Source organism: Lytechinus pictus, chromosome 12 (genome assembly GCF_037042905.1).
Source record: "Lytechinus pictus isolate F3 Inbred chromosome 12, Lp3.0, whole genome shotgun sequence".
NCBI classification, from domain to species: domain Eukaryota; kingdom Metazoa; phylum Echinodermata; class Echinoidea; order Temnopleuroida; family Toxopneustidae; genus Lytechinus; species Lytechinus pictus.
In genome coordinates, this window is record NC_087256.1 from 12,515,236 (window position 1) to 12,540,340 (window position 25,105).

Here is a 25,105-nt window from a genome sequence, read left to right on the forward strand (position 1 = left end):
ATGTTTTCACACATATATCAAGTACAATTTACGTTCCATTTGTTAGGTGTTTCTCTATGTTGTATGTGAGTATAATGAATATCACTTTTTGAGACTAAAATGGAAAAATCTTGAATTCAAAAATAAAATCAATTTGATATAAAATTGAAATATCTATGGAGACAGAGTCATCAATGCATTAATAATCTAGTCAGAACTGTGATATTTTTAGCTGTCGCCTTTTTAACAAGCCAGTTTTAGGTATCCAGAGTTGCTATCATCGAGGCAACTTTTGATCAACAAAGACAAATATGAAGGTACAGCTATGGATAAAATATAACAAATAAAAATATTCTCTCTAATCCTTTTTTGTACATTAGATTTCAAACATTGGTCCCAAAATATGTAAAAATATCCAAGGCATGTTGCAAGAGACCCAGTAAATTGGTTTACTGAAAAATCAAATTTTAGATTTAAAAGTAATAGAAAAAGTAGCCAGCTTACAGAAACAATAATGTAGTTTTTTGTGTGATATGTATACTTCTCACCAACATCAAAACACTGGAAACAACTCTATGATTACAGCATTCGTTAACAAATGAGTTATTTATTTTTTCTGGTTGCATGGCATTAAATTAAACCTTGAACTTGGTCTCATCCTTCCTTTAAAGTTAAAGAGGGGTCATATTTCCTCTGTCAATACCAGCACTGTAGAATTCTGAGTTAACTGTTTTTACTTAAGTGAAACAATGGTTCGGAATCAGAGTATCACAATTGAAGAAGAAGATAATAAGTGATTATTCACTTTAATCATACAGCTGGCAGGCATTTAGCAAGTGATTCATCAAGTTTAGGTTTGTTTCATCATTTTATAAAAAATATTGGGAAAATATACAATATGTTAGTGAAGGTGAAGAAATATTTATTAGTTTATAGCCAGCGGCAAAATGTCTAAAATAAACAGAAAAAACACTGCATTAATATCCCTTTAACTAGTATGTTATTAATATCTGATACTGAAACTTATTGAATTGTATGTTTACAATGACTGCTAATTAAAATCTACAATGCCATTTAGATATTTTGTATGACTGCAAAATGAGCATTAAAATTAGCTTCTTAAAGTTGTTTTGATAAATAATTGCATAAAAGCAGAACCGAAACCTAATCGATTTCTTGAATCGTCTAACTGTAGGATAAATTAATCATGCCTTTCTTTCGCACGTAGAAGCACGTTCAAACATTGACGATGACATTTGGTTTCATGACAGGAAGGGAGAATGAATTCCATCATCTATGCATACTATAGTGTACAAATTAAAGGTACTTCAAACATTTCTGCCTTCCAACTATATCTGCATATGTTCTACAGGGTATCTTAAAAATAATTGTTTGAAAATCATTATGCTTTAATACGTACCTGTTCTTTTTTACTTAATGCAGGATGAATGCATTTTCTATACAGATATGTAGAGCCTTTCGTCCATGGTGAGATCAGCCAAAATATGAAAAGAATCTTTATTTCATAATAAAACGGTAGTCTGTAGAAACAAAATTCAAGCACAGCATGAGTGTATATATGACACTAGATCATATTAAGCACATCATAAAGAATGCATCTTTTATGTATCAAGTAGAAAAAGGCATTTCTTAAACACAGAAAGTGCTACTCTTTACATGAACAAAATTCACATAATTGATCAATCAATCACCTACTCAATACGATCACTAATCATTAAATAAGACAACCACATAACAATATATAATGCAACTTAAAAAATAAAGAAATATCTTGGCAGACTAATGAAATCTATCTATCTAAAATAAAGGCTAACTATCCAACTGATATCCTTTAAACATCTCACTGTCAATATACGAAGCATGTGACAACCGACAATAATTAGTCACCACTTTACAAAAGAACAATATACAAATGTGCATCACATTGTGGATCTGTTCAAAATTTCCTAAATACGCACAAATACAGGCTCAGACTGACTACCGCGTATTTCATTTTTTTATAGAATACATGAATGTTCATCATAATACTTCAGTCGAGCCAACAAAACTGACTCCAAACTGAACAATGGCTTGTCAATTGAAATAATATACCTAATAGCTTTTGTCGTTCTGGAGTCAGTTTTGCCTAATTGACTGTAAAGCATTATTGTGAATTTGTGATAATTATTTCAATGACAAAAAACCTGTCAAGGAAAAGAGTATTAAAGGACTTGATCATACTCACATTGAAGCAAATATGTCCGCTACTGTTTCCACACAACTGAATATTGCAAAAACTATCCAATACATCATCCATTTGACCTAGAAATACAATAGATAGAAGAAAAAGAAAATTATAACATGAGAATATAAATTAAATCCTCATTAACTTGCTTCATAACCAAATTTATGAGGGGAATCTTAGCCGTAAAAACCATGTAAGCTGTTCATCCCTACTTGGAATTGTTATCAAACCAGGGCGCAGCTTTCAATATTTTCAAGTGAAGGGATTCAGAATTAATCCTGACATCATGCCTCATTTTCAATAAATCAAATCAGTGTAGCATCGGCCATCGGCTTCCTCGCTTTCAACGTCTTCGCTGATTCTAGCTATCTCTTTAACTATACTCTCACGTTTGTTATTCATTAACTTTGGCCTGGATTGGTTTTTATTTAGGGCAGTCGTTTTGAGGTTTTCTTTACATCATCGGTTAGTAACCTGTATGTTGTGAATGTACTTTTTCCTTTCTCCCTACCCTCTTCCTTCCCCAAAGATGATTTGGCACATTAATTCTCAGGATGGATGGGTTAGATTAGAATATATCAAATAATGATGTAAAATACTGAGGATATCAGTCTTGCTTTTATGACTGGTGTTCCTTTTTTAAATGGATGGGAAAATGTGTAAAGTAATGATCTCATTTAATTATCAATTATTCCTCAAGTGAGATTTCATAATGAACCAATGGGTGTAATTGAATATTTCATACATACTACATTATTTTCAAGCAACAGTTTGGGGAACAACCAATAACATCTTTAGGCCTAAATATATTCTTAATGAGAAATACAAATAAATACCAAATATTTTTTTTAAATAACATCAAAAGCTAAAAAATATTTTTTCTGTTTTTTGTTTCTTTTTTGCTTCAAAACAGATTTTCCTTCAACTATATTCCATCTTTTGCATTTTCTCTGTAACTTTATCCCCACTTCACTTCACTCACTTTAGTGCATAAAATGCCATTTCATTATACGACCATGTTGCTGACGTCAACAATGAATAAGAGTAAGATATATCTCACACTAGCAAGCCTTAGCCTGGGGACCGAGTGACCATTAGAGTACACTTCAATGTAAAGAAAGTGACAGACTGTATCTCTTGACATTTTCAGGGTGCAATATTTCTGCAACAGGAATTCAATGCACGAATCCCGATCCCAATTTTGCACTGTCTTTCTTGAAACCTTTTAACAGGAAGCTTTAAGACTAATTCTTTTATACTCAAGTATGTTCTTCAAAGGTACATGTATTTAATTTGAGGCTTCTTTACCAACAAATAATGAAACCTGCAAGTAATTTATGCCTAACACATCTTGATTTCACATTTTAAACTTTCGCAATATCAAACAAACAATAACATTATAGTACTTTCTTTTAAAAGTGGGGTTGTCGTGGTCTAGTGGTTACAACTCCCGTCTTTCAATCAGAGGGGCATGGGTTCAAATCCCAGCCATGGTGTGTTTCCTTCAACAAGAAATTTACCCATGTTAGGCTGCACTCAACCCAAGTGAGGTGAATGGGTACCCGGTAGGATTTATTCCTTGAATGCTTTGGCGCCCAATCGGTGGCTTAGCTACAGCCGGGGTAATAATATAATACCAAGTATCAAGCACAGTAGAATATAATGCAATCATAGTAGCTGCACTATATAAATGGACCATGTTGTTGTTGTTATTATTTTATATTTTTAACTTTCGCAATATGAAACAAACAATAACAATACTTTCTTATAATTATTTATCATCATTATCATTATTATTATTAATTATTATTATTATTATTATCATTATTATTATTAATTACTACTACTACTACTACTACTACTACTAAAACTACTACTACTACTACTACTTCTATTATTATTATTATTATTATTACAGTTAATCCAAATGATGAATAAATCAAACTGAATTCATAAGAAAATTTTTTTCTATTTTCTAAATACTAGCTTTAATACTTTTACTAGTCCTACAAGACTGTATAACGCTACAATATTTTACCCTAATACTGGGCTCAGCATATGTTATTTGTTACTTTCCTAGCTGCAATTAGATCCCATGCTCTTGCCAAAAAGATCTCAATCTGATTATGCAGTGACATTTACAGCCACATTTTCTGAGAATAATCCTATGTTATCCATCATTTCAAACCCTCGGGGAATGAATATCAAATCATAACAAAATACACACTTAAATCATGCACACAAATGTATTAGATCAACTGGATAAAGAATATCGGGAAGGTAAAAGGGTTATTTTTCTTCACTGGAATTCACATAAGACAAGCTCAATACTAATAACAAAGCTTTGAGATTTTTACATCGTATACAGTAAGAAAAACAGATACAAAATACATAATGGCACACTTGTTTGGCATCCATATACATGTATTATCAAATCCACTGGGGCGGTATTCTGAAAACCGTGTTAGCACAAAAACGGTGTTAGCTAACACGATTGGTATTCTGAAAATCGTGTTAGCATGAAAAACACGTGGCCCAAGAGATAACACCGCGCATGGTCATGAAATACGCAGAGCGCAATGCGCAACCCCCATACGCGGTGTTAGGGAGGAAGATAACACAAAATTTGGTATTCTGAAAATGGTGTTAGCTAAAATTTTGTTCAAAGATAACACGAACATTTAACACTGAGTTAAGGAGAGGTTAAGTTGGGGATGACGATGGCTGCACATTTTTAGCAGACGCAAACGTCAAAAAGAACATAAACGGACATATAAGTATCGTCTGGCAGAATTTACTGTAATTTTCTTTCATTTTCCAGCTTTATTTTCCATCTACCTTTCTCTCTACAAACAATGATTAAACAACAATTTCTTTGGAATTTCCTGTGAAAATACAATTCAAATGCATCTTTAATTTGTATTAATTAAAATCACTATCATTAATGCTCATGAGTTATTTATTTAGTTACTTTTTGCCAAATTATAAAAAAGACAGGAGAGGAAGAACATTTAAAACGTCTTTTTGCAGACAGAAATTAAAAGGAATCGAATTGGCGATTGGGGAAATCTGTCTCCTGTCCATGCTGTCTGAAATAATCCATTCTTAATTGTCACAATCACCCCTCCCGACGTCTCTTTCTTGCTCTAACTTTTATTTAGCTGTATGCGCTTTCAAAAATGATGTCACAACATGCAAGCTTCGTGTAACCGAGCGCGCACTCCCCTTTTCCCTGAAAATTGTGCGCGATTTATTTCTTTAACAGCGCATTTGATTGGATTAAATAGATGCAGAGTGGGAGGAGCTGAAGATAACACGAAATGAGATAACACGCAGATAACACAGTTTTCAGAATACCGATTTGGGGGTATGTTAGGGGCGTGTTAAATCAGAGAGATAACATGATATTTAACACCAAAGTTAACACGATTTTCTTGCAATTTTTAATTGTAAATAGTAAAGCCTGGAAAGTAACTGGATAATTTCATGAGAAGGTTTGAAATAATAAAATATAAATTGGGTCCTAAAATATCAGAGAAATGATTCACATACATGTACTATATATGCATAACATCAATGCCTTTAAATATGAAAAAAAGGGCATGTGATATATACTCAAAACTAATCAAACCTAAGAATCTGAAAATAGTCTGAATCTGGAATCATTCAACAGATCAATTCATTGGAGATAATTCAAGCGATGGATCTGGGAGCCCGTCGAGACTGAGCAAGTTCTTCTTGGCATTCCGAAACTTCCTTCATCAGGGAGAAGTTTCCATCAGCCAAAACGAAGCTCAAGTTTGAGATTATTGTTCCTGACCACTGCTCAAACAGAAAAAAAAAGAGCCAGGTCCAATATCTTTCCCTTCATTTTGGATTTTGGATACTTTTTTAATTTTGGAATTCAATTTGAGAGTTTGACTCAAAATTAAAGACACTTCCCTCAAAGACCTCAGCCAATTATCATGGAGACCATTGATAGCACATTAAGGTATTTAGTTGTCAAAATTTTTGCACAATAAGCATGCATTTTATGCAGCACCTTGTAAAAATAATGCAATTGTGCATTGACCATGTTACAAAGCATGACATAACTAAACGCTATCAAAACTTTCAGATTAATAATGAATGAAGTAAACTTCTACACACAGAATTGAGTACCACTTGAGACCATGGAAATAATTCTATAGAAATGATTATTGGGGGCAAAGCAATTAATGTTAATATGCAGTCCCTAATATTTGATATTAGCTTTTGTTTGCACTTCAGGGGGGGGGATTCCCTCTCTGATCTAAGAAGCTGTTCCAAACTTGCTCAAAGTAGCAAGCTAACCGTTGTAGAAAATAAATCCACTAAATGCCCCTTTATCTGTGAATTAGCTCATGATTTCTAAAACAGTATGACATCACATAATAAAACGGCTAATGAGAACAGATCTCCAAGCATCAGTCTGCGTATACCTATCCCCGTATGGAAATCAGGGATGCGTTGAGCTGATAAGACGACAGTCCCATTGAAAGGAATATTGGGGAAACAAGTGAAATTGCATTTTAAGATGAGTGCTGATTCAAACAAGTTTCAGCAAGCTGCAGTCAGCAAGAGATTATTTTTATTGATAATAAATGCCAGCAGATATCATTTCTCAATTCTTCAAGGGTTGCAAGAAAAAAATACATCATTCTAAAGCTTGGAGTGATGACGAAACAGATGGAAATACAAGATTGCTTTGAGAATTGTATTCTGGACCTTATTTTAAAAAGGGAAGCCCTTTCATTTAAAAAGTTCAATTTCAGTATGAGCAGAAAAATGGAAGGTGTATTTCAACATAAGAAAAAAGATGATCATGATATAAAGCAAAGAAATTAAGAATTTTCAATTGCAGTTAATAGCATATAAAATTGGCAACAGAACTTTTAATTGAATCTTCCAAGCCCCCCCCCCCTTCCTCTCTCTCTCTCTCTCTCTTTTGTTCTGCACAACCCATTTGATTTTGATGAATTATAATCACATATTAATCTTCAACCTAATTCTTGCAATTCCTTTTAATTGATTATTTTTTACAACTCCTACAGCTTTATGATACAACCCTGGAGACTAATTTTTCACAAGAAATTGAATGTGATTTTATCTGTGTATTCAGTTCCTCATCAGACTTGCAAGGGGGAAATATTTTTTTAATCAACTTTATTTTAAAAGATGGGAATTTACAGAATCTAAATTAAATGACATAAGAGGCAGCTGCTTGCAGACGATATCACACAATAAAAAAGTTACATGTAAACAAGAATTATGCTGCTATGCTTTGATGGGTCTTTGTCACAACTCCAATAATAAGTCTCTTTACTATATTAAATCATCGAAACCAACTTAATATCACAGTGGACCACCCGGGGGGAGGGGGCACTCAAATTATATTTTGATGGGGGTGTGCCTCACAAAAAAATATGGGTCTTGGGAACAAAGTATACCAGGCGGTGTGAAAAACAGAGTCTGCGGAACAGGATCGCGGTACAGTAGGTACGGCGCACGCTAGCTGTGCATGTATATGTGGGCGCTAGCGGTGTGCTGCATGGAGCTGCTAGCAGAGGGAGTTGTGAAGTCGTGCGTGCAGCTCTTGCATGCGGTGCTTGCGCTGGACAATTTTGGCAGGGCTATGGAACTGAGATGTTTCGTAACGGGGGTCTTGCGAGCGGGGCGGGCAGCTTCTGGAAGGAACTGTTATCATTCGGAGTATCTAGAAAACTGAAAATTAGGTCTGAAAAGGGGGGTCATCAAAGCAGCATGTCCCCATACCACCAATATATGTGAGTGCCCCCCCCCCCCCGGGTCCCATAATGGCAGCTCCAAAAACTCATAACATCCACCAGCACTTACCTTTTCCTACACATTCCAATTCTCTTCAAACATCAGCATGAACATCCCCTTTAAACTAAACAATTCATCATACATTCTCTACTTGAGTGATAAAGGGCTGTATCTCCTCACTTTTAATGCAGATATTTACACCTATCTAGCTCTAAACACACATAGCATTCCCCTATTGAATTTAATATAGATGTGATGTCACAAATTTTATCTCAAGAGAGATTCTATGATCTATCACTAGACATCACCTCACACATGACAGTTTTCTTTACCTCGGCTCTGGGCTATTTGACATGTTATAGGGGTGGTGAAGGGGGCATGTGGTGGGTGACTCATGCACCCCTGTCCCTTGAAACAATGTCATATTGTCTTGGCGACGATGTAAATAATAGAAATATGATAAAGGTGATATGAAAGTGATAAATATCCCCGCCCTAATACAATGGTCTAATATGTGTTGAATATATATAATATGCTGTTTCCATGGCAATGTAGTATTCAAAATATTCAGATAGTCTTGCATGTCTTCACATCAAGATTAATACGCATGCAAATTCTCATGAGCATTTGAACATTGGGCGAAAACTGAGAAGGTAGTTCATTTCCAAGATTTGCAACAGACTGCCTGACCAACTGCAAGCTGATTCTTTCGTTATCTTGAACCATTAGAAAATGGGAATTAACATATCACATGAAATACCACTTGGTGGGCTATTATGACATTTAGTAAATGAAAATGCAATAATCTGCGCTTGTGGTATAACCACAAAGAATATTTCCAGGAGTATACCAGCATATTTTCCTCCAAATCTATTTATCTCAATTGAACACTAATTATCATCACTTGAAACCTTAACAGATTGAACAAGGTACGAAGGACTAACTACCAATGAGGTCACTTTCTGTTTTGAACCCGAGACCTTGCATTTCGGTATCTTAGTCCTACGGTAATCTCACTCAGTAGCTGATGCAGCTTAATTAATTTCTAACCAAGCATGCCGAGTATACATGTGCGTTACTTTTCATTTCATATACTACCTTGTGAACTCCATTTTATACTTACATATTCTTTGACATTTCTCGTCTTGACTGCCTTGTACGAGTAATAGGCTGGATACAGGGTTCCAAACACCAGTCTATCAGAGATAAGAAAAAAAAACAGAGTACTGAAATAATTAGCAATCACTAGATACGCACACAAATGGCATACTATCTGTACATTCTATGCATTTCTATGAGAAAAAAAAATAGGAGGGTAAAGATAAGTAGATATAGATTGTTGTCAGGGGGTTATGAATTATGATTATTACTCACATTGATGGTAAGTCCCCCATGTAGTCATTCTCTTTTGAATCAGACTGTTTCTCTCTGGTTTTCTTTCATAATTGGTGAAGTTGTTGTGTATGAAAACCAAATTTGAGTAATCACAATGACCAACAAATTTTGACAAGTCTCTATCATTATGAATGATAAATATTCTGCTTTTGTCTGATGTCCCCAGTCAGGAAATGCTGGCTTGCCCACGTATACAGTAATGCATATGCTTTCTCCACTTCTTTAGCCTATCTGATATGTGCCGGGCTATAGTGGGCAAGTTACTGGTCGCGCGAAGCAGACTGACGGGTGAGGGCGAAGCCCGAGCACCTATCATCACTGGTAAAGTCATCAATATGCATATATGGTTATCATATGCGTGACATACTTTTTATTATGCATCATTCATGAGATAACCCTTATATGGCGATCAACTGTATTTTTTAACCAATCAAATATCATCGCAGTCTATGATTTTATTGGGCGAATTCATTCGTATGTGGGTTCATTCAGAAAATCGAAAATTTAATAATCCTATCGTTTCCTCATTTTTCTTTAATTTTTGATATATTTGATTATTTATAATAATAAATACGCTTTTGTGTTGAACATTCTATTTTATTTAGACCTTAATTGAACAATTATTTGTTTTCTCTCTGACATCTTGTACCCGCTTCGAAGTAGTTGCACCGGGAGTTGCAGTAGATTTACCAGGGATCGAGTGGTCTTCCCTGCGGCTGGCACTGGCGGCTTCTGTCTCACTGCTCCCACTCTCAGTCTCAGAACGTAGAAAGTCAAACGACAATGGCAGAGCCTGGTATATTGCACTTTTTCCGAATCCAGTCGGTAAACTTACGAAACAATCCTCTCCATTAAGTACTGAACATATTGCTGAAGCCTGCAGGTCCTTAAAGTCGTCTATTCTTAGCTTTTGGGCAGCATATTTCAAACTCTCTTTAATTCTGTCAGACTTGAAATCTCTCCCAAACACCATTTTGAGCGAAGTGAGCTCATTAATATTCATAATATGTCACGTTCAAGCCTTGTCGCTTATTGGTCCGTGTTCGTGGACAGTTATGAATATTTATATTGAAGCTTAGTTGGGGGTTCATAGAATTTCTACGAACGGAACAAGGAAAATAATAGAAAATTAATTTTTCGTCTTCACCAGTGATGATAGGCGCTCGGGCTGCGCCCTCGCCCGTCAGTAGTTTGCCCACTAGCCCGACGCATATCGGATGGGCTACCACTTCTTGAGAAACATTTCATCAAGAATTTTTAAACTCAATTGTCAAGTTCATTCCATTGGCTTTCGTATCCTACCAAGCATTCATTTAATGACTGGGTGGAGAGTGGCAAAGTATGGGTTGATATACAACCCTCTCATTACAAGGAGAGATTCAGAAAAACCACACCAAAATGCTATCTGTTTTCAAATATAAATTTCAATAACTTCACACATTGTGAAATAATGAAAATGAGCTGAAATAAAGTAAGCTGAAATCTGCAAAGTACAGATGGCCTGTCAAAATACGTACAAATAACATGAGTGTACCGGTAAGCAATAGATTGTCAGGAGTTACGAAACAATACATCGTAAATGGGTGTGGCCTAATCCATTGATATTCTATTACCATGTTTCTATGTGCACTTCACTTTGTTAATTAAGTGAGAGTGAATCATCTTAATTGTGGTTTGCTCTAACTGACAAGAGTATCATATACACATCTACTTTATACAAAGGTTTGTATATATTCTCTTTAACAGCTGTATGAAAATTAATACAGTTTTTATGTATCGGTATATGATGAAAAATGTCTGATCATTATATTAAACTCCAAGATGACTTTAATAATAATAATAATAGGCATTTATATAGTGCCATCTATCTAGAAATAATCTATTCCGAGGCGCATTGTTATTATTACCGCGGCTTTAGCTTGAGCTGCCTTTCAGCGCTCATGCATTCAAGAAATTAATCCTGCCGGGTACCCATTCACCTCACCTGGGTTGAGTGCAGCACAATGTGGATGAATTTCTTGCTGAAGGAAATAACGCCATGGCTAGGATTCGAACCCACGACCCTGTTTCAAAGTCAGAAGACTAATCCACTGGGCCACAACGCTCCACAAGACTTAAAATAAATAGTAGGCGACATTACAAATGGGAGAGCTCTGTTCTTCAATTTTCATAGTAAATTGGAGATACATGGAGACAGTGTGACCCCAAAACAGAAATATCCACTACATTCCCTTTAAATACAAACCTGACAAAATTTTTGTATCATAATTTCTTCACTTTATTGTGTTTCATTGACAAACAGTCTCTTACTTTATTGCATCAGGATTCCTTAAGTACTTTCCTTTTTTTTATTCTGTTTGATATTTTGTTGCTTGTCATACAAACATGGATCTCAATTGGCGTATGAATTATGATGTCATCTTCGCCCAAATCTCACCATTCATTACTCTGACACAAAAAATAATCTTCTTACCAGGGGCGGATCCAGGATTTTTTTAAAGGGGGAGGCACATTTTCCTGAGGAAAAATTTGACAAGCAAAAAAAAAAAAGGTTTCAACCAAAAATTAAGGGGATTTCGTCCACGAAAAGATTTGACAAGCAAAAAAAAAGTTCAAAGGGGGGGGGGCACAGCTGGCCCGTTCCCCATCCCTTACTAATTATACCTGTATAAAAAACAGGACTGACTTTGAGCTTGTGCATAATGAAAGGGATACTTTGAGTCAAATGAAGATGAGGCTTGGATTAGATATAATTTCCTAGCTGAAGGTCCAGGACGGCTGCAGTATGATATGAAGGAAGCAAACTGATTTGCCCCAAATTTCTTGTCGATGAAGTCATATCCTTCATGGCTCACCATGTAACTAGGTGTGTACCACCATACATACAAGAAATGTCCCTGATAACGTGAATATTCCCGTCTAGACTTGGCAATGATCACACAGATCCAGGTTTTAAATGTTTTAGTTCTCATGACAAAAATGAAAATGAACTGTACATGTACTTTATGGGAAGGCTTTGTTTCTCTTTATTTATTGTTACGATGATGGGGGACGATAGTTTTTTTTTTTTTATCTTTTATTCTAAAAGCTAAACATCAGTTACCTTTCTCAAAAATGATTTTCTACACAAGAGAAGGTTTTAAAGGCAGGCCTAAACAATTGTTCCAGATACAGTATATACCAAATGCCTCTATTAAGCTTTTTCGTGAGGCGAATACCAATTTTTTCCCCCCTATTTAAAGAAAATGACATAGTTACTGCAGATGTTTCAATGATAAAAATCCACACAAACTTCAATCATGGCAAAGCTCGTCCTCAAATTGGCAACACCATTAGGTGATTGTGACCAAGCCCTTCTGAATATCTATCATAATTTGATTCTTTATTATCCTTGATCTTCATTCAACTAACACACACTCGAGGCCTGCCTCTCTTTCTCATATCTTTCACACAACCGATGTTCAATTTTACTGTCAAAACACTGTTTGAATATAATCATATAATATAATTTCTTCCATGAAATACTACCCCCCAAAAAAAAAGGGGGGGGGGGGTCATTTTGGGCCTCACCTTGCTGTATTTTATTTGTCAATCAGAATTATTTTTCTTTTAATTTTTGCTCACTTTGGGGGTGAGGCATGGGGAGTCATACACATAAAATACATGTGAAATTCATGTTTGTAATTCAATAAATCACCCGAGAAGCAAAGTGTCCAACTTCATATTTTAATAAAAGGTTTATAATGGCAGAAAAGTAAGCTTTAAAAAAAATAGATCAATGATGATTGCACGCGCTGTGCAGAAGTGTGAATTCAGGGCTGTAATTTCGATGTTAATCCATGTTAATTGAGAGCTAAGTCATCAATCAAATTTTCACTAATCAGAGAGTATGAAATCAAAAATTACATTGCCCCTACTGTAAAATAAAACAGTATCTTGAATTTTATCATTAAAATCATCTTTCCTTGAAGGTACTTGTACTGTAGATGGCATTAACTTAGAAAGAATATATTATGCAGAAATGACCTATGGGCTATCCAAGGATAGAGATTATGGATTAATCAAATCTCCAACACTTCATGTAAATATCTGACTAAAAATCAAGTGGGGAGGAAATAAGTACACATCAAGGTAATATATAAATATTAATTCTTCCTCTCTTTCAATGGGTATCTCCAGTTTAAGAATGGAACTATGGAAATGTGACGTTAATCCAAATATCAAGTCTTGATCTTTTCTAAATCTCATTTCAAGTGTATGAGTACATATGGGAGAGACTGACAGCTCAATGTTTACATTCTGGATTTCAATGTCTACCTTCTTCTATCAAAGCAAAAATTGAGTGATAACCAATGTCAAAGCATGCATTCTACTTCAGTGTTGACAAAGAGGATTTCACCCATCCCTCATATGATCTGAAGAATAGATATTTAGAATTCAGATTAAAAGCAATATACAGTTCGAATACTGGCTTTTTATGACTGGGATTTCATTTAAGAGCAGGGATTTTTATAAGGATCAACTTCTGGAAGGACAATGTCAAGACCTGGGTGTGTTTTTTAGTCATGTGAATGCTACGATTTGTACAAAAAGTTATCTAGAAATCAAAAGCAAGAAGAGCACTACAACAGTGCACGACTCAATGTCAGTTTACACATATGGACATGTATTTCTTAACCCTTTGAACCCGATAGGCCAGAATACCGGCCTGAAGCCATGTGACTTCAAAAACAAGGGTTCTAAATGTCAGGTGATCTTTTAAAAATGATGTGATCTTTCTAGTACGTGTATGGAGATTTAGTTGATAATTTCAGTCAAGATTGGTATTGATTTCGAAAGGTTTTAGCATAAAAAATAGCCAAAATAATGCCACTCTCCTGCGGTGGCTCGTGTGGCATGTGCGGTAATACACGCTGTAATACGCAGCGATTCACGCGCTGACTATGGGAAGCTATTGATAAATCTGAATTCAGTCAAAACAGTGATTTTGAGCCCAAAACAGACACTAAAGTTGATATTTCTGTTTGTAGATAGGTCTACAAGAAACTTTTCAACTTCAGCCAGCCTGGTCCGGGTACTAGCGAGGGGAAGATGCCGTTGGGACTCGAATCATGGGAGTTTGTGAATGTGGTTGATACGTGCAAATAATTCAGGGTATGGGTCCCCGCCGACCCTAATAATTTAGGGTTTCAAAGGGTTAAGAGTCGGCATACACTGACTGATCAAGATATACTCTGTTTGAAACTACATGTATGTATCTTCATGAGTGATTCAATGATGCCTAGATATTAAATAGATTTTAAATTTTATCTAAAAAGCTGGAACAACACACATTCTAAAAACAAATCAGTCAAAAATGACTAGTTAATCGAGTCAGCTGGGTACAACTGTTAATTCTAGACTCATATTTGACTATTTTCTAGTTGTATTTTAGTAGAACAGAGTTATTTCTGACTAGAATACATATGTCAGAAAATAGGCACTTTCAGACAACTGAATACCTGGTATTACATTTACATGTATTATTTTCTGATTGGGGTACATGTAGATCAAGGCAGAATTCCCAATCAGAAAACACCAGGTATTTACAGTTTTCAAGTCAGTCTGAAAGCATCTCCCTAATGCCTTTCATAATTAGATGTAAGCCAACAGGCAAGGATGTGATGACATGCTAGCCATGAGATCAATGTCACAGATATGTAAATAAAGGATGATTATTGCTGAAGGATAGGCATGGGTGCTTCTCCCCAGTGCAAGAACCTTCAGTGTTTATGAGCTTCACCATATGGCAGACATGTATTTATTCATAAAGTGCTCCTAGCATCTTCAGTGTACTGTACAATGGTCTATAAATTATTATTACTGCAGTATCTATCTGGGCCTACAGTTGTGTGAGAATCTGCGTGACAATTATGATAATTTATTAATTTATCCAACTTAATTAAATATTATTCATAAAAAAATCAACACGATTAGTCGATTACCCCATCCCAAAAACCGAAATGTAGAATACATTCCCCACAAGCTCTTGAAAACTGAACCCTTCCAAGTAAAATGTAATGAGATGATCGCTCTTCAAACAATAATACTTCTACTAGCTCTGATATAACACTGGAATCCAATGGACATTTAAGTATCAACAGATGAGGCAATTATAATGTGTTTCAAAGCACATCGTCTTCAATCTGCCTTGAATAGGAAGGCTGTGAGATGTTTTCCTTCATCACACTAGCACTGTCTCAGCTGAATAATCAATAAGATCTAGAGTATATCTGAAGGCTACGGCATGTTCTTAGGTCACATCAACAGTCAACACAATTGACCCCCCCCCCCCTCCTCCTCTCATAACATTCCTTTCCCTGTACATGTAGATCATCTAATCTTCGATATAAGATGTGCCCCCCCCAAAAAAAAATAATAATAATAATTAAATAAATAAATAAATGAATAAATAAATAAAAGAATGAATAAATAAAATCTTAAAAAATACTAAAATAAAAAATAAAAAATATTTCAGTAAGCAACAGCGATTCCTCAGTAATTATTAATAATCTGTTTGGAGTATTAAGAGTGGTTTATTTTTAATCAATGAGCAGCATAAAATGTTCTGAAATGACATGCCAATTGACTAAATTATAAAGCAAGTTATTTAATAAGGAGTATTCCAGATTTCCTATGAATAACTTTACATCTACTCTAGATAAAGAAAAAGAACAGAGATTTGATCCCCACATTCTTGAGCAAGGCTGTTTTTCCCCCCAGCATGTACATGCAGTTTGACCTTGTGAGAGAAGGTCAACTCCTAATTTATGGGAGCCTATCTAAGTGGAGGTGTGTGACATCATTGTGGCCAGATCTCTCTTACAACCACAAAACTATTATTCAAGCAGAGTCACATTTTTCAAAGGCCTATTTGAATTCCCCGTTTCAAGCATTTCAAGCGATCTCAATCTTGAGTTAAATGAAAACTTTCCCAAAAGCAACACTGCGTGATTTCATCTCGATATCTTTCACAACCATGTTTCTGGATTGACCAAACAATCGTTGCTTGAACGCAATCATTCAACCATCAACATGATGAAAGAACAATCTCCTGGTGCAAAGGGGACAATCTCACACAAATCATACATCCCAGTGAATAAATCAATGTGTGTCGTATCACAGGTCGTCCATGCAGTGTATCTCATCATCATCCCATATAACCCAATGGCATGTCAGCGCGACAGGGGCAGAGAGGCACTTGAATTGCTCATGCACCAGAGCTGCAATGGGAATGACTTCCCATTACGTTTATTGGTGATGATGCACACTGGTACATATGCAGGGCTCTGCGCTGAATGAAGGCGTAATTACTTTGACTGATTTTAATGCCTTTCTCTTGATTAGTTCTAATACACGTACACAGGCATTGAGCTAAAGCATGAATTGATATAGGGGTGCAATAGTGAATACTACTACTCTACGTGTATTGTATTCAGCCTTGTTTTAGGGTGGTGTGACAGTCTTTTGCAGATCCCAAAATACATCTGTCTTTAATGGCTCTTTCTACTTTTCTTTCTAGTAAAGGACTATGAATAAGCTTAAACTATAACCTAAAATTCATTGACAAGTGGAACATATGTGGCAGTCTCGCTTGCATTACACCGTTCAAAATATCAGTACTGCCGATTTTGAAAATGACTTATGAATAATCATTCACAAAAAAAAACATTCATATGATAATAAAATACTATTTTCGTTGACCCTGTATAATATTTGACCTTGATCATGTGACCTACGACTTGTGCATGACGATCAGTGATACTTGATTACCATTATGTCCACCTTTCATGAACAAGATCCAAGAACATTCAAAGTTATGATGGCAATTCAACAAATGACCCAACAGGGACAAAATTCATTGACCTAATATGACCTTTGACCTTGGTCATGTGACCTGAAACTCATGAAGGATGTTCACTGATACTTGATTACTCTTATGTCAAAGTTTCATGAACTATATCCATATACTTTCAAAGTTATAACAACATTTTAACAAGTGGAATGCCTCTGGCTGTCTCACCTGCATCACGCGATTCAATATAGCAGCAGTGCTGACTTTGAAAACTACTATAAAATAATTATTCACAAAAAACACCATTCATTTCATATAATGATACAATACTACGTTCATTGACATTTGACCTTGATCATGTGACCTAAAACTTGTCAGTGATACTTGATTACCCCTATATCCACATTTTATACACTATATCTATAAACTTTGAAAGTTATGACAGCAATCTAATAATTACCTCTAAAATGGCCAAAGTTCAATGACCATTGACCTCGGTCATGTGACCTGAAATGCGCACAGGATGTTCAGTGATACTTGATTACTCTTATGTCCAAGTTTTATGAACTAGACCAATAAACTTTCAAAGTTATGATGGTAATTCAACAAATACCCCCAATTTGGCCAAATTTCATTGACCCTAAATGACATTTGACCTTAATCATGTGACCTGAAACTTACACAGGATGTTCAGTGATACTTGATTACTATCATGTCCAAGTTTCATGAATAAGATCTATAAACTTTCAAAGTTATGATGGTAATTCAACAGATACCCCCAATTTGACCAAAGTTCATTGACCCTAAATGACCTTTGAACTTGGTCATGTGACGTGAAACTCAAGCAGGATGTTCAGTAATACTTGATTAACCTTATGTCCAAGTTTCATGAACTAGGTCCATACACTTACTAAGTTATGCTGTCATTTCAAAAACTTAACCTTTGGTTAAGATTTGGTGTTGACGCCGCCGCCGTCGGAAAAGCGGTGCCTAGTCTCACTCTTCTATGCAGGTGAGACAAAAACTCAACCTTGGTTTTGATAATCTAAATTCACTGACCCAAAATGACCTTGACCATGTGACCCAAAACTCATAAAGGATGTTCAGTATAATTGATTACTCTTTTGTTAAAGTTTATGAACTAGATCCATAAACTTTCAGTTATGATGGCAATTCAACAAATATCCCCAACTTGGTCATAGTTCATTGACCCTAAATGACTTTTGACCTTGGTCATGTGACCTGAAACTCGCACATAATGTTCACTAATACTTGATTACCATTATGTCCAAGTTTCGTGAACTAATTCTGCAAACTTTCTAAGTTATGATGATATTTCAAAAACTTAATCTTAAGATTTCAATGTTGATTTTCATTCAATAGTTTTTCATAAATTTCTCACTTGGTCTTGGTTTGGTTGTTATTTTGGTTTTGGTGTGTGTGTACCGGTATTTGTTGTGGTTGTTTTTTGCGGGGGGGGGGGCTTCAAATATTCAAAATATCAAAGGTACATGTACATCATTTGCACAGTATTCATGTAACTTATACCTTTAAAGAAGCCTGTGAAGACATGTTGTTTGAGGTAGAGAACCAAAAGATTGAACAGGAAGGTCATGCATTGTGTCTGTTGTGGCTGCTGAACAAACTTGTGTCTGTTGTGGCTGCTGAAGAAATTAAGCCCACGCTTTCACTTCCATTGGTTTTGTAATACAATAGACTCTACATTAAAGTTGTATGCCAACATTATACATGTTGCTACATTGTTATTTCATGAAAGATGTTGATTAACTGATCAAGGTTTGGGTTAAAGTAAAAACTTGGGTCTCTTGATTAGCCTTGGCTAAAGAATTTGAAAACAATGTTTGGTGAAAATCCAAAAAGACAACTGGTTGTAGATGTATGCCATGCCCTCGATGATATCCTCGATCTACATGTAATTCTTTGCTGTCAGCAATAATGGCAAACTACTTGAGTTTTTTGTCAAAAGAATTGTCTCTCTTTCATGCACCAACACTCAAGAGAATACCTATATTACCCCCAAACACTCAAACATTGTCGATCCACAAATACATGCATCATCAAACGAAAATTAGCTTGCAATTGAGTGAAGTGTTTTGAAAGTATAGTTAACTCTGATATCAAACAGAAATCCTATGTAGAATGCATCTCAATGGTATTGTTTATACCGGAGGGGGTGGAGGGGGGTACAAAGAGTTAGGCCTGGAAGTGGAGCCAATGCACAAATATCATATTTAATGCATACTTTCATTGATTAATATGTAGCAGGGTGCATACCATTGGTATTGCCTAACCCATGCAGTGAATCAAAGAGCAATTTACAGTCAGTCATTGTAAAACACCCACCAGACTACATTATACCGTATAATGAAAAATTACGATGGTGCTTTTAATAGGGTACAGGGGACAGGTATATTTCTACTACCATTTCTTTTTTTTTTACCTGTCTGTCATCACATTAGTTATCCTAAACATTTTTTGCAAGAGCAAATATGCAAGAAGTACAGGGCAATCACTATAACAACCTGTCAACTGTCAACTCTTTATGATGTGCAATGAATGAATAGCTCAGGGGAAAGGTCATTCAGAAACCTTTATCACATTTATTTACATTTCTATTAACATTTCATTTGCTCAGTCAAGTCGAAACATTCCACACTAGCAAAAATTACCTGACTATTCAAAGACTGATTTCCATGGTGTGTGAGCTTCATTTGATTTTATTTGATTGATCCTTTTCAAAAATTCATATAATAGAAATTGAACATTCATTATTCCTATCCAAATGAATACTACACTAACACTTTATACACTCTAAAAAAGGTTTACACAATATTGGGTAAAATGGGAACATGCATGTTGGTTGGGTAAAAATATATTTTGTAAATTTTACGGAATGTTGCGTTGAAATAGCCAAATATGGGGTAAAAAGATACCCAGCAAACATGCATGTTCCCTTTCTACCCAATATTGGGTAAAATTTTACTCAGTGTTTTTAGAGTGTAGTTACAACTTCACACATCACTTTCCCTCAATCATCAGAATAATCTTAACGGTGAATGTATTGTATAGATAAATAATTCACTTAAAAAGCTGTTAAGTAAATAATTCTTAATAAGGGAGACTATATTTCCTTAACATGATAAAGCAATCACGGTAACTCAGGAAGCAAACATGATTCCCACCATGATTGCTCACTCCTGGTGCAACAGTCTGTTAGCATGTTACGCACAGGAAAGAACTTTATTTTGTTTTTAAAAAGCCTGCACTCTACTTTATATTACATTTTGAGTGTCTGTGGAAGCACTTCTTTTATCAGTGTTTAACCTTGAAAACTTTTGTACACGTAAGCTACCCATGACAGAAAGCAAAACTAGTGCACAAAACAAGTAAACCTTCAGAACAAAAGAATTCTGCCCACTCAAGAAAGACAGAAAATGACTGGGAGATTGAGACATAATGAGTTCTTGTTCAGAGTTCAGACTCTTTAAAAGGATGGGTGTGGAATTTATTATTCATTTTTTATTCATTATTCCTGTAGACGGTACTGTAGGTATTGAATTAATCTAGTACCAGAAGAAAATTGATCATGAAAATTGTGTAATTTATCACACTTATAATTTATATGACAAAATTATCCTCAGAGGTTCAACTTATGTACATGTATTCACCTGTATTTGAAGTACGTACTGTAGAGTCTACTTTCATTCAAATCAAATATGGGAAGAGTATATTACATCCTACAAAGAAATAAAATATGCTTAACAACAACAACCAATTGCACATAAGTTTCGGAGGATAGCATCAGAAGTAGCAAATTTACTGGACGACTGCCACTTTTTAAGTTTTGTTAATGTTATTATAAACTTCATGGAGATTTTACAAAAAGTATAACTGATACAATATGCTGGACTAAAAAAGGAAAGAGGTTTTGAATAATCTAATTACCGCTTTGTTTTCATACAGATTTGCCTTTATACTAGTGCAGTCAGAATTACAGCTTGTGAGTACGTACATGTACATAAACCAGAATTATCATTTTGAATGACAAACGACTTCTGTAACTATACACTATTAATTGAACGATCTTTCTCAGCCCCAAGGTGGCCGATGATCACTTTGATAACGGCACCATTAAACCAGGTCAATCTGGAATGGCATTTAAACCAAGCCTCTTATAATATTTTCAATCTGGTCATAAGACAACATCAGACTGTGGAGACGAGTGTATAGGAGCCCTGATGGACGTATTGAGTTTATCAAAACACATGATGCTGTGATTGTATGGTATCCTTTCAATGGCTTGGGCATGTAATGGGGATGGAGAATTTAACAGCCTTGCAACACCATAGAGAAGGGAAGAATGAATTGGTATACATGTAAACAAACGACGGTCCAACCATGGGCCTACGAGCAATACAGGTCTATGATCAGATGTACAGAAACCATAAAACTTAAAAGATGATAGATGTAATTGTCCCTGTCACTGCCCAACAATTAAAGTACTCTGGAGCAAATAAATCATGCAATAAAGGGTAAAATGACAATTAGCGCCTTGAGTACTCTGCAAGATTGATACAAGCGCTGTATAAATGCATTGTTACAAATCATAATCTAAATTTGAAATTTCTATAATATTCGTAGATAAAATTCTTTAAAATTAAAAGTTTATTATATATTTTGTCAAACTTTGAACAAGGTTTAAGAAATTTGCTCCAACTATATACAGAACAAGATTGGGGTATTTTGGGAAACGAATTTTCGGAGTACCTGTATTTCATTTCTGATGTTTCGAACAATAAAATATGGATTTTCTGGGGGGTTTTTCTTTTTTTTTTAATCTTATAGTCCCACAAGAACAGTTCATCAGTCATGTCATGTGTAACTCAGTTATATGAACGAACAGCTTTTAGGAAGCATCTTCTAGAATTCCCTGACTGGGTATTTTTTCATAAAGTGCAGTTTTTAACAGTGTTTACAATACCAATACAGTTTATTCATTATCAGATATCTTGATGGCATCACTATTTCCAGACCTTCCTGTTTACAGGTTTCCCTATTACACCTGTATATATATCTATGGGACATGAAAATCAACAAAGTTACCTTGACAGGTGAGAGATTTTTATGGACCAGTATTATGTACAATGCATGTGGGTGTCTTTAGATGAAGAAAGGCAAACTATTTGTTTTGTGCATGCTCCATTGAAAATGAATATCTGCATTTAAGTGATCCACGTACATGTACTGTGTGCACTGAGCCAGTGTGAAATATCGTATAAAGTACCAAAAAAATATTAAAAAAGTGCCCAAAAAAATAAAGAATTTGTTTGGCTTCTTGATAATGGACATTTTCTCCATCCCATTTTAGAACTCTGAATGAAGCACAAAGACAATGAGAGTTTATAAATTGTAAACTGATTGGTTTTACCCCCTCCCATAGAAACAAGAATAAGCTTCCACAATGTCAAATGTACATCCACAATATTTCAAACAGTAAATTCAGTACATCCAAAAAAAGAAATGTATCAATGTAATCTGAGAAATGGATGCAGTGATTAATTGAGAAGATAATGATATCAAAGGAAGTTATGCAATCAAATAAAATCAATAGGAAACACTTACCATGGTATACAATCATAATTTCTCTATATTATCCATGAACTATCACTTGGATATTAGTTGGATCCTGTTTTGAGTGAATTCATTCTTGAAATCCAGTCAAGACAAGAAGCCACAAATTTTGGTTTTCCTTCCATGTTTACGTCAGTTCAATGATCCATTTACCAGGTCAATGGCAACATGTACATGTATACCGATTATTAAGCATGACATGTACTCTAGTAGGCTTACGTGTAATATAGTATTGTAGATGTACAGACTGTAAACAGAAAAATAATAAAACACTATAAATAATTCAAAACTAAGTGAGCTCAAGAACCACATGAGATTGAATAATAAAAGAAGGTGGACATATCAGATACCATGAGCATACACAGTCAAATGAATCAAGCCATTGGCAATGTTGTGATGTGACCTACATTTACAAATCAATGTAAATGTACAAGGGGTAAAGAAAAAGTTCTGCTGAAATTTGTTCTTTTTTATTTATCCAGTATAAATCAAACTTAATTCAATACAGATAACGTTTGATGATGTTGCAATAAAGCTTTTACTAAGCTCAATGATTGATTCAAATTGGTACTTTCTCTTATTGTAATCTACTCTCTTTTTTTCAATATCCTTCTTCTTTTGTATACTCTGCTTCCTTCAATCCTAAAGATTCTTAATACAGAACTTGGTGGAGTGTGTGTCACAAGGGGAAAGTGAATGTGCCAATTATATACATGGTGCAAGTAAAAACATGTATGGATCTACATCAGGGCTCGACATTAGCAGGTGGCCAAAAAAAGAAAGTCGGGCCGCCAAAATCTGTAAAAGTCAGCACTTGGTGACCCCGTTGGGCTACCCAAATTTTAATCAATTGTAATGTTTTGTATAGCTTTAAGGCCACTAAATTTGCTTTGCGAGCCACCAAAAATATTAAATTTATGATTTTGGTGGACTGATTGGGCCACCAAGAAAAAAAATTAGTGTGGACTCCTGGAGCCTTGTCTACATGTCGCAGTTGTTGCCTTTGGCTGGTTGTGATGTGGTCCTTGTAATTAGTATCAAATGCTAGTGTTACTTCCTCAGACCAGTCCCACAACACAATCACTCATTTCAGATCAAATAGTGTCAACTTAAATGCACCATCATTTTTTTTTTCAATTCTTCAACTTATACTACAGGAATTGTTATCAAAGGGGTACTCTGGGCTGAAAATATTTTTCAAATTAATAGAGTGAAATTCACAGAGCAAAATGCTGAAAATTTCATCAAAATCATAACAACTAACTACTTTTGCATTTTTTTTTGTAAAGGCTATCACTATTTAGTATTTGTTAGCCCAACGATTTTCGATTCCGGAAAGAGTTCCATATGCACCCTCCACCAAAAATAACAAACGATTGTCAAAATTGTAATTCGTTCACTTCAGATTTCTCTTTAGATTTTTTAGTGTTGCTAACCTTGCTTGGGCCTCGAATTCACCTCGTTGTTACTGCAGTCAAGACCTCTTCCCGCTATGCCAGCAAGAAGCGCTGATACCGGAAGGTTTTTTTTTGGCAATTTTGAGCTGATAGTTCGACAAGCCTAGACTAACAGACTCTTTACTGTTACCGATGTCTATGGACAATTACACACACTCGATCCTGCTCGAAAATTTGACGGAATAAAGCCATATATTGGTATATATATTTTTACTCTCCCATCATATATATGTTTTATATTATGGCTAGATATATTCTGAACCTTATCCATATTTTTATTTTCTATTTGAGTGGGGGGTGCATATGTAACTCTTCCTTCGATTCCTGTGAGATGCCAAGACTCTGGAGCCTATATCCTACCCCCATTACAGAGAGTAACCCATGCCCGGGTGCCCGGGGGGGGGGGGGGGGGTTGGGATAGGAGATACATGCAAATGTCAGAAATTTTCTTCGTCTTCCTCCAAAGATAGTTTCAACCAATGTCAAAAAATTTGAAAAAATGCCATGAATCCCGACATCTTACATCCCGAATCCCGAGTCTTACATGCAGTGAGCAATCAACTTTATCAAATTTTATTAATAATTTCACACTCGGAAGACCAGTATTCCTTCTTTTATTACTTATTAGTAATATTTCCTATCTCTTGTATTTAAAGGACAAGTCCACCCCAGCAAAAAGTTGATTTGAATAATAGGAGAAAAATCCAACAAGCATAACACCAAAAATTTCATCAAATT

The 25,105-nt window shown here is 35.3% G+C and overlaps 1 protein-coding gene across 3 annotated transcripts in view; it reads right to left on the reverse strand.

Annotated features, from left to right (window-relative positions):
• LOC129273540 (receptor expression-enhancing protein 3-like) overlaps window positions 1-25,105 on the reverse strand; it is a 58,045-nt gene that overhangs the window by 27,813 nt on the left and 5,127 nt on the right. For all 3 annotated transcript variants that reach the window (XM_064107650.1, XM_054910589.2, XM_064107649.1), the window contains exons 2-4: window positions 9,153-9,225; window positions 2,225-2,301; window positions 1,400-1,520 (exon numbers count right to left, since the gene is read on the reverse strand). In XM_064107650.1, coding sequence (XP_063963720.1) covers window positions 1,400-1,520; window positions 2,225-2,301; window positions 9,153-9,225 — 271 coding nt within the window. The remainder of the gene's footprint in view (window positions 1-1,399; window positions 1,521-2,224; window positions 2,302-9,152; window positions 9,226-25,105) is intronic.